The sequence below is a fragment of the Lasioglossum baleicum genome, chromosome 8, assembly GCF_051020765.1.
Source record: "Lasioglossum baleicum chromosome 8, iyLasBale1, whole genome shotgun sequence".
Taxonomy (NCBI): Eukaryota; Metazoa; Arthropoda; class Insecta; order Hymenoptera; family Halictidae; genus Lasioglossum; species Lasioglossum baleicum.
This window is the reverse complement of record NC_134936.1, coordinates 17,963,241-17,974,152: the sequence shown is the minus strand read 5'-3', so window position 1 is coordinate 17,974,152 and position 10,912 is coordinate 17,963,241. Positions and strand designations below refer to the sequence as shown.

Genomic DNA, 10,912 nt, shown 5'->3' with positions numbered 1-10,912 from the left:
CAGAGCCTTCTGCCTGATTTTCCTTTAATCCCCCGTGGATCGGAGACTTCTTCTCCGATTCACACCTTTTGCCCCGCGATAATTACTCGACATACTTGCGTAATTTAGTATTAAGTCTGCCGTTGTAAGAAAGGGAGCCAGAAGGAATATTGCATTCGTTCTGACTCCCTTTCGGGTCTCTCGTGCAGCAACCTCCTCGTGGTGAGACCTGGGCAATCGGTATTAACCTCTATTTGTAAGAACTTTTAGTGTCTTATGAATAAAGGATAATATCGAACTAATAGCTGCACATTGCACATTTATAATTTTCGATACGATTGTATTGTAGAACTTGCGAGATATAAAACTTTATTTCATTAAATTGTATAGGAATTTACTTTCAGGTCGCTTGCTGTCGGCCAAGGGTACATCAATGCTTTCTGCGTTTACCCTTGGCCCGCCTTGAGTTCGTTGTTTCAATCAGTGATCTCGACAATTTGTATTTCTGAATTTCCAATTGTTTGCATCGGGACTTTCAGAAGTCCCGCATCGAAACATTTTCATATCTTGTCTGAAATTGGTATTCCTCCGAGCGGAGGTCCCCCAGTCGAAAATTGGCGAAAATTTTTGAAAATCGAGGAGGTATTAGGAGCACATGATAACGAAGGAGGTATTCGAAATTCAGTAGTACAACTCAACGATAAGTCAAACAACCGAAAATGTGCGGAAACCTCAAAAATTGAATTTTGTATTAGGAGAATATGATATCGAAGGAGGTGACATGAAAATTCAGCGGTACAACTCAACTACAAGTCGGACGTTCGGGAAAAATTGGTGGTTCAATAAATATATACGCAGACACGCTTCTTTATTACATTATAGAAACATCTCATACATCATAGAAGCCAATGGGTTGTAGTCTCTGCTAATGGAGACAACTGGGTTGTAGTCCAAGCTAACGACGAACAGGTTAGTTTCCGATCGATTTGGTGCAGCACTAGCGTTTCTGAAAAAATCAAAAGCATCTAGCGACAAGCACTGAGAACACGAATAAATCGAAAAATTCTATAACTCGGGAACAAATATCTATTCCAAGTTCTAAAGTTATCGTTCGATTATATTGTTCGTAAGGTTCTCCTGTTTTCAAATAACATTGGATCTCCGTTAATCGATTTTACTTGAATTTTCTCGAGTTAAAGAAATATTTACAGAGAACAAACGTTTTCTATATTATTGCTAATGATACAGCAATCAAAGGATAAAAAATTATGTTCTATCGGAGCGAATTCGATGCTAGCAGAACAATTCCAACTAACAAACTCTCTTTCATTCATATTGTTCGAGTTATATAAATAGTTCTATCGCTGCTGAATCGATCGAATATCCGAGTTTGCGTGTTAGCGGAAGCGCCATGCGACTCCGTAGATTTCAGCGTCCGCTGTGATCTCGTTCATCACAGTTTACGCTTCGTTACAACGACTCTCGACTTTCTCAGATATTTTTCGATCGAAAACGTACAAACGAAATTCTGTAAGTACCACAAACATATAATCATTCAGATCACGATCTTAAATCCTTAATCGTACGTCTGCTTGCCTTCGCACTTCCTATGGAATTTCCTTTATCGATGCGAGCAGAACATCCTGCAGAAATACAGCAGAAACATCGGCTCGAACGTTTCTCGCATTCTTCGAATTATCGTCGGTAACAAGAGCAAAGCGCTGATACTGTAATTAATCGTAGAAAACACAACAACAATATGCCATCGGTTCGCCGGATGATCCTCGGACACGTCATGTCCGGCTTGTGCACCAAGATGAATCGGACGAAAAAGCTCGAAGGCGATTTGCTCGAGACCCCAATGAAAAGATGTCTTTCCACGTTCGACATTACGTTGCTGGGTAAGTAGCACGCACAATTTTTGCGGCGACCTTATGATAACTGTTATCAGGCGGAAGAGAAGTCGACTGCTGGTCGCGCGATCCTTTCTGTTCGCGATAAGCGTACGAAGGTCGCTGTATATTCATTAGTAATGGTAAACGTTTCAGGTGTGGGGCATATGGTTGGCGCCGGGATCTATGTCCTGACAGGAGCAGTGGCCCACGACACCGCTGGTCCAGGAGTCATTCTAAGTTTTCTATTCGCTGGTATGGCGTCCTTGTTAGCGGCGCTATGCTACGCCGAGTTCGGCGCGCGAGTCCCGAAAGCTGGGAGCGCGTACGTTTACACTTACGTGTCAGTCGGCGAATTCTGGGCATTCGTCATCGGCTGGAACATCATCCTGGAACACATGATCGGTAAAATTTAGCGGTTCCGGCGAATTCGGCCGAATTCCTGGCCGAAAATAGAAGAAACGTTTATCCGAATTTGAACGATTCCTTCAACTTACTTTATTTATAATCTAAAAGGGCTTATTTTGCCGTTACTTAATTCTGTCAGAGTTACGCGAACCCAAAGTTGTCCGTTTCACGCGAGTTTTATGCTGCCGAACAGGCGCGGCGTCCGTGGCTAGAGCTTGGAGCGGATACGTCGACTCCTTGGCAGGAGGATCGATCAGCAATTACACCCGTCACGCGATGCACGGCTACACCATGGGAGAGCCGCTGGGAAATTATCCCGATCTGCTAGCCGGCGGTTTGTGCCTGGCTTACGCCATGCTGCTCGCGCTGGGGGTGAAATGTTCGGCCACGGTCAATTCGCTGCTGACCATAGTGAACCTCTGTGTGATGGCACTGGTGATCGGTTTGGGCATTTCGTACGCGAACATCTCGAACTGGAGCAACGAGAACGGAGGATTTCTGCCGTACGGTTTCAGCGGCGTGCTGGCAGGTAGTTTATCGCGACAGCTCTCTCGATTTACCATTATCTTTATCGTCGTAACGGTGATTCTACGATGATCGATATTCTAATGTGGATCAGGAGCGGCAACGTGTTTCTACGCGTTCGTGGGCTTCGACTCCATCGCGACTTCCGGCGAGGAGGCACGCGATCCCGGATACAGCATACCGCGAGCAACGATCATCTCGATGGCCATCGTTACCGTCGGTTACGTGATGGTCGGAGCCGCTCTAACTCTGGTTGTGCCCTATTGGAACATCAATCCAACCGCGGCCCTTCCCGAAGCTTTCTCGTCGAGAGGAATCCCTTGGGCGAAATACGTGATAAGGTTGGTTACACCTTAAATATCGAAAGTACATCATTTACTGACGAATCATTATTTTCTGCGCTTTCAGCGTCGGAGCTTTGTGCGGAATGACGACAACGCTGTTCGGGTCTCTGTTCTCGCTGCCGCGAACGATGTACGCCATGGCGAACGACGGCTTGCTGTTCGGCTTCCTCGGGCACATAAGCGAGCGCACACAAGTTCCGGTCCTCAATCTGGCCATCAGCGGTTCCTTCAGCGCCCTGATCGCTTTGCTGTTCGATCTCCAGCATCTGGTCGAATTCATGTCGATCGGCACCTTCTTGGCGTACACCATCGTTTCAGCCAGCGTGATCATACTGCGGTACCGCCCCGAAAAGAAAACACCCCCGCCCTCGAACGCTGGCACCCCGAGCAGCTTAGCATCGCCACCCACGGAGAGCGCTGACTCCAACAGCGATTGCAACAGCGTTACGTCCGCGGAATCCGAAGTAAGTCGATCGACTTGCAAGCCTGTTCTCGATTCTAGTTGTTTATCCGTGACATTTTCTCCGTTTCTCGCAGCTGCTCTGTTCGGGCGAAGGTACCGGCAAACTGAAGCCGCGGTACGCCTGGCTGATCAACGTTCTGGGTAACTGCAAGCCTGGAAACGCCGTGGATGCTTGCGTGATGATCTACACGATCGGGTGCGTCGCTCTTTGCGCGGTGATCATCTTGATATCTCAGACGTCCACCACGTCGTGGAGCGTCAGAGACTACTTCATCGTGGCGAATGTGGCTCTCCTGTTAATCGGAAGCAAGTATTCTGTTACTGTAGCCGACTAAATGCGAGATGTGTTCGCGAACTACTAGTTTCTACGATCTAATTCAATGTTGTAGGCTTGCTGATTATCGGCGCGCATCAACAGAACCGCAGCACCGGCAAATTTCGAGTACCCATGGTGCCTCTGGTGCCAGCGCTGAGTATTTTGTTCAACGTGGGACTGATGTTCCACTTGTCTCTCTTAACTTGGCTACGGTTTCTCGTGTGGATGATAGTCGGTGAGTCCTTTGATCGAATACGAAGCATAGAACGGTCGGAAGATGCTGATAACTTGTATTCTACAGGAATGCTGATCTATTTCCTGTACGGGATTCACTACAGCAAAGAGGCAGCCAGCCCGAATTCGTATTCGATTCTAATGGCGACCTCGGAAGCCGGAAGGGGCGCTAGATGGGGCGCGACATTGCGCGTCAATCAGAAAACCGATAAGCTTCCGATTTTAAACGACGACGATTTGGTTCGCTAGTAGCCTGTAGGCAATTTATCAAAACCGTGTAACGATACGTCTGTCGGTGGCGTAAAATACGTTTTTCAAACACGTTGGTTCGAAGCGGAGAGCGAGAGAGACGAGCCGAGAGAGTCGAACATCGATAAATCTTCGAATATATCCTGATAGATGTATATTCTCTATCTCGCTTTGTCCTTAGGGATCAACCAGTTTAATATTATCCAACTAGCTACGTTGATCGTGTCTCCTTCAATTATTTAAACCAAGAGTTATTTATATTTCGTTACGCACAAGTTTCTACATTCTTCTTTCGACCGTGTATGTTTTACGAGAGCGCGCGCGCGCGCGTTGTTCGCGCACTTTCGGTTCCACATTTTCATACGTACAAGTAAGAGCGAAAGTTTACGAGACAATACATATGTATAGTACAATAGCAGAGTTCAGACAATTCCAATTGCATTACGTTGCGATCGAACTCTTGACGAACCTCCTCGACCACTTGGTCCGAAAATGTCGAGTAATCGCAAAGACGCGAGCACGCGGAAACAGGTGCACAGGCTGATTCCGGGAACTCGGACAAGTTACTGCTCTTTTTTAAGCGAAAGTAGACAAAAATGATAGAGGAAAAAATCATATGGAAATTCACTTTATTCTGTAATGCAAGCCAATTTATTACAAATAATTTTTTCCTGTTTCTACTGAAGAAAGAGCAGCGTAATCGCCTTGTACCCACGCAACAGTCGCGATACTATTGACAATACAAAATGATTCTGGGATCGACCGAAACCGTCGAGTCGTTCGCGAAGCGTCGCATCTTACGATTACCAGTCGTTTTCGTTGTTCCGCCGCGAAAGTATACAAATACGAATACCTGAGAGATTGTTACAGACTTACATTTAGACGGAGGAAGCTGTTGTGAAATTGTAACCACATCGTACAAATGTTTCGCGCGGCGGTTTACGCGTGCGAAAGAATATTGTTAAAGAGCGAATCGCTCGAGGGTTGAATGTATAGTAGCGTTTCGGTTAGTCCGTTCGGAGCGATTCGCCCTTCGTGTAACGTTCAAAATCCGTTGCGCACAATCGCAGGTGCAGGAACCATAGAGAATTTATATATACATGTATGTACCCGAAAAATTTCCAGATCGTGCGCATAGTTTTTGGAAGCTTGCTGTACGTTTAGATGACGATGATCGTACAAATTCCACGCGTACGCTAGCATATGAGCATTTATTCGTTGTCGCGTGTCAAGTGCAATTAGCTGCAGCGATTCGATACACGTGTTTCACGAGAGTGTATATATATACATATATGTATTATACATACACATATACGTAAATCGACGTAGCGGTGGCACCGAAAGTTATTGTCGGCGTACCACACTGGTATTATCTCCGAATAGAAAATGTTTACCATTATCGAATGAAGTTTATTCGTCTACAATAATCCCGTTTGTATTTGCAAGGAACGCGCGGCCAATCTTTCCGTAATCAGGAAACACGTCTCCGCAACAATGCGTATTTGACGTATCAACGGGGGCCATTAATAACGAGCGATTCGACAGATTTGCAAACAACGTCGAGGCAAGCGGCTCGGATAAAAAGGTAGACTCGCCGTACGAAATCTGCAGAATCGCCGGATCCCTTCAACGAGTCGTTCACGTTCGCGCGGTTTACAACATGTTCGCAAGGGTGGTTCTATTCTCGGCGATTGTAAGCTCCGTCTATGTGCAAAGCATAGACAGCTGCGAGACCGGAACTTTGTCGCCGTTCGATACGCTTCGTCTCGACAACGACATGAACACGCGCTCCACGAAAACCGTAAGTATCTTCTTCTGCATTTGTTCGTTCCTTGGCGCCAGAAAGTGAAACTTCGTTCTGAACAGATCGAACAGAAACTCGTGTCAAAGGCAGAGGAGGAGAATCAGCAGGTGCTTCGCGCGCTCCCCGCTCTGGTGAAACCCAACACCCCGCCGCAATCAACGGACAAGCCGACCACGACTTACGAACTCGTGCATCCCGGTATGAAACATCCGAAGAAACGAGCAACGAATTACGAGGAAGATCGGAAGGTAGATCCGAGGCCAGGTTGCTGTGGATAAGAAACGAAGAGCAGCTGACACGCGTATTAAAAAGACCCGGCGAGGTTGAACGTCGCTTCGTGAACGTGTACTTACATGCAGTATCGTCGATAATGGGTTCTCGTGCAAACTATAAATAGCGCTTAGAGATAGTATTTAAGTGCACGCGATAGATATATTTTTCCTCGATTTCTTTTCTTGTCTTCGAATAGCGAACGCAATAAAGTAACGATCGTCGTGCAAAAATAATTCGACGAGTTTTTAATACTGCAGCAATCCCGCGACCTAAGCCGACTCTAAAACCTCTTTATTTTTTGTTAGCTTTTGATGGGACTTTGATCAGCATGTTCGTGGCATTTTTCTAATGAAAATAGTACCAATCGAACAGCTTCAGATCGCGGGATTACTGTACGCACCCCTGCTCCGTTCGAGCGATTTACGCTCCGGAAACTGTACGCGATGTGAGAGGTAAAAAAAGAACGAAGCTTCTTTCGTATGGAAAACTTTTATTAATGTCACGTAGGTAGTTATATATTTATATACATAATTCCTAACAAGTACTGCGAACACTCGCAACGATAGGATTTGTGAACCGTTCCATACCAATAAGTACCGCAAAATCTGAACAAGTGCAGTATAGTACATATTTTACAACATAAATAAGATTATTAACCTTCATGGAAGGATAACACGGTTTCGTAAATGCACCATATCGCAACGATGCAGTATCTAAGTACTGGGAGTGGAGTCATGGAATGTCTGTGATTCGAACGTCGCGCCACGAACGAATTTTCTCGAAGGATTGGCGCGCGCCGAGAATCATTTTCCGGAATGAACGCAGTACTTGCTTGATACTTACGAGGATTGTGCCGAACGTGTAAATTAGCGTACCGCGAAAATCTTTCGTATAAATTGAACCTGGAATATTTCGTCGTGAGTCGTTCGTACGAACAGTTCGATCTTGAGATGTCGTTCCTGAAGTTGCTTCCCGAACGCGAATAAAAATTTGATAGAAACAAGAGCAAACGCGAACACCGGAAATAGACCGTGGTTAATTTTCATGTTGCGCTAAAAAGATTGGAACACTTGGTAAATGTGCGGGAAACGATCTGAACGCGGATATGATCGATTTCGCGACCGGAGCACTCGTAAACCAATGAATTTCTTATACAACCTCCTAATGTAATTGCAGGTACCGTGGCGACAATGTTCAACGTCGATTCAATACTGTTATCTGTTCTGCTTCGAAAGAATAGCTTTCCAAGCGGACATCGGTCTCGCTTGTAGGGCTTCGATTCTCCGTCGGCCCCACCTCAGCCAAGCCAGACCGATGACCAAGCATAAAACGCTTTCGATGTAGTAGCCATCGAGCTGCATATTACAAACGCCGTTGTGCGTGTTCGTGCATAGCTGAAAATGGAAATGATTGTACAGAGCGTGGCTAGAGCACTCGTAAAGGTCGATTTATGCTATCGGCACCGCTCCGCATCCGATCGGACCGACTGATCAGGTAAGACGACGACTCGTAAAGACGTGCGAACAGAGTAAAAATGTTTTCTCGTTTAATTGCATGCAGACACGGCAAACTATCCTTTACAAGAATGGCGGACGGTCGGACCGGTGCCGTTCCGTTCCCAAAATATTTGTGCGGATATAAATCGACCTTAATTCGGCTCCGGGTTGAAATATTTTCGAGGACGAACTTCTAGAGTCTAGAGCAGACCGGGCAACTTCTTCCACGCCATCGCTGTGCGACCCCCACCGGGGTTTGCCGATTCTCCCACTCTTCGCTTCTATCTCGAGCCAGTTGCCCGGCTCCAGACTCTAGAGCCTAGAATCTAGAATAAGCCAACCAACCTCTCTCTTCGAAATTGTGCTACAGTCGTTCGAAGGATTGGTGCTACACTGTCGCCACGTTAACGGATCGACAAACCATAGAGCTGCTGTTGCTGGCCAGTTGCCCCCCAGATTGCTCACGGTGTTCAGTAACGTCATGTAAGTACCACCGACAGCGGGATCGCTAACCTTCGCGAAGAACGCCATGGATGCCACGAACATGCTACTGGTAAAAACCTAAGACGGGGAGAAACCGATCTTCGGTTATCGCATTTTCGTCGAATCTGTTTCTATACGCTAATCGGCTAATGTATTCTTTCGATACCTGATGCGTGAGGTACAGAGCCACCAAGGCAACGAAATAGTAGGCTGGAACATGTCCGCCGATTATCACGTACGGTGTTACCCATACCAAAAATGCTGCTACCAGTCCAAAAGCTAATCTATACAATTAATGATAAATGCGTGTTAATGGTTCGCTCGTTCTCGCTTTCGGCAATGAAACGCGCGAATTGTTTTCTTTATCGTTCCTGTTATACCTATAGGGCATTGCCTTTATGTACACATCCATCGGTTTTGGACCAGCCGTGTACTTCGAGATCGCTAACGGCAACAGTATCTGAAGGGGTATCATTGGCACTGCCATCAGGGCTATCTTTTCTTTAGGAATACCAGCTTCTACCAGTTTCAAACCTGTTACCTCGTCGCAGGCGGAGAACCCTATCTACAATCATCGATAACATCATGTTATTTTTAATATTCTGTATACAGGGTGGTTCACCTAAATATCTCCTTTGTTTTTCGTTTCCATGCAATGTAAATGGTATCGAAAACATTTGTTATAAAGGAGATACATATTTAGGTGGACTGTCAGCGTACAATATTAATAGGTATAAAGTCTTGACCTTGGCAGTCAACAAAAGCACGATAATGGTCTTTATCGATGGTAATTTGACAATGTTCCAAAGCGACTTGTAAGCGTGTTTGATATTTGCGCTTAGTTCCTCGTTTTTGTGCACTTTCTCAGTCCCCTCGTGTTTAAACAATGCGAGCAAAGTAGTTGCAATTATGAAAACCCAACCCCAGAAATGAAGGAAACCTGTGTAACAAAACGATCAGATACCGCCGTTATCCGCGTCCTGACTTCCTATAACAATTGCTTACCGGATAGCGTCAATATCCCCTCGTCAGAAGGAGTGGATCTTAGGTAGCTATTGCAAAACTCGGCTGACTCTAACGCCATGAAAAGCACATATCCTATAAAGTAACCAGCAGTTTGTCCGACGCTATTACAAGTGGACGCGTAACCCACATTACACCTTGATACAAACAGGAATGCAGGCTGTAGGAACATTCTTATAGATATACACATATAAATATGTACACGTATTATCCGACCTGCTGAGTGTACCTTTTCAACATGGTAAGAGCCCAACCATCTACCACGATATCCTGAGTCGCAGCAAGGACGTTAGACGTGAAGAACATCATGGTTAACATCCCAATGTTGGGCTTGATGCTCCCATCGCCCAACCATCGATCTATGTGGCTAGACATTAGCAGCATAAAAAAACCCATTAAATACTGAGTAGGAATCAGCCATGTTTTCCGTCTCCCGAATTTTCTAGAGAACACCGAATCAACTATCGGAGCCCAAAACAGCTTCAACGAGAAAGGCCACTGAACGAAACTGAACTCGGCCTAAGGACAAACGAATACGATAACATCTTATCGTATAGATAGAAACAATCGGATAGATTACCTGTTGGCGATAAGAAACTTTTCTGTTTTGGAGTAGCATGGGAATGGAGCCGCATAGACCTAGAGGTATGCCTTGTAACAGGTATAAAAATAACAGTATAACAATATTTTTTTCATCACCCCGTAAATCTGAAGGCTCCTGTACGTGGTAGGGCTCCAGGAGCCCGTCATCCATGTTCTCCTCCTTTGACATTTTTCTTCTAGTACCCATGTGGAATATCGAGGATGATCGTGTCAACTGAATCAACTTGTAAAAGGAACAGATGTTCCACTCGCATGCGCGTCAACTTCCCGATTTTACCACGCTTACGTTAACCAACGGTACCGAGCGTTTCATGGGTTTGATCGTTACTGTTGCTCGGTTGCGATAATGTTGTAGACATGCGTCTATCGATCGAATATCACACAGTCATCCTCGAACGACGGCTTGCACAATACCAATATTAATTATTTATGCGTGGCGAAAAGTATAAACATTGACGTGGATATTCGCTCATGTATAACCTTAATACTTTGCATCTGTATCGCAACAACGATGCCTCGCACGATGTTGACAAACAACTGACACAGCTTCGTCGCACGTCACAATTATTCGACTGATTCCTTCAATTACTTTCGTACCGGAGATTCCCAAATTAGAAAATTAAACCGATTCGTAGTTGCCACGTTGTTTTCGATTAAGGACACGTCAGTTCCACAGTGCCCTCACTCCTTCGAAAAGTCACGTGCGTGTGTGTTACTGTGTGTTAATAGAGAGGAAATGAGAGTGCTCGCTAGTGCTGCACCCAACGGAACAAAACTCCATTTATTTCTCGCTAGCGCGGACTAGAACCGTTAAACCGTG

General features: G+C 45.5%; 2 protein-coding genes across 5 annotated transcripts; one reads left to right on the top strand and one right to left on the bottom strand.

The window, feature by feature from the left end:
• The first annotated feature begins 213 nt into the window (after window positions 1–213).
• On the top strand, window positions 214–6,720 carry LOC143211571 (cationic amino acid transporter 4). 3 transcript variants are annotated; one of them, XM_076429380.1, is made up of 11 exons: window positions 214–649; window positions 735–948; window positions 1,723–1,880; window positions 2,028–2,276; window positions 2,473–2,808; window positions 2,899–3,145; window positions 3,213–3,612; window positions 3,686–3,917; window positions 4,001–4,162; window positions 4,229–6,211; window positions 6,277–6,720. In XM_076429380.1, exons 3-10 carry the CDS (start codon window positions 1,739–1,741, stop codon window positions 4,408–4,410), a joined length of 1,950 nt encoding a protein of 649 aa, XP_076285495.1. In that variant the 5' UTR covers window positions 214–649; window positions 735–948; window positions 1,723–1,738; the 3' UTR covers window positions 4,411–6,211; window positions 6,277–6,720. The 3 variants fall into 3 exon arrangements, with proteins under 3 accessions (XP_076285495.1, XP_076285496.1, XP_076285493.1); XM_076429381.1 differs by lacking the exons at window positions 214–649; window positions 735–948 and adding an exon at window positions 1,076–1,509 and having other exon boundaries at window positions 6,286–6,720; XM_076429378.1 differs by lacking the exons at window positions 214–649; window positions 735–948 and adding an exon at window positions 1,076–1,509.
• A 237-nt stretch (window positions 6,721–6,957) lies between these two features.
• Window positions 6,958–10,780, bottom strand: LOC143211576 (acetyl-coenzyme A transporter 1). Of its 2 annotated transcripts, XR_013009482.1 has the most exons (9): window positions 10,070–10,780; window positions 9,719–10,008; window positions 9,472–9,626; window positions 9,213–9,406; window positions 8,847–9,031; window positions 8,633–8,750; window positions 8,329–8,544; window positions 7,646–7,881; window positions 6,958–7,539 (listed from the first exon to the last, which is right to left on the bottom strand). XR_013009482.1 is itself a non-coding variant. In XM_076429387.1 (8 exons), the coding sequence occupies exons 1-8, from the start codon at window positions 10,277–10,279 to the stop codon at window positions 7,702–7,704; spliced, it is 1,548 nt and encodes a 515-aa protein (XP_076285502.1). In that variant the 5' UTR covers window positions 10,280–10,779; the 3' UTR covers window positions 6,958–7,701. The 2 variants fall into 2 exon arrangements, 1 of the variants encoding a protein (XP_076285502.1); XM_076429387.1 differs by having other exon boundaries at window positions 6,958–7,881; window positions 10,070–10,779.
• Window positions 10,781–10,912: the final 132 nt, after the last annotated feature.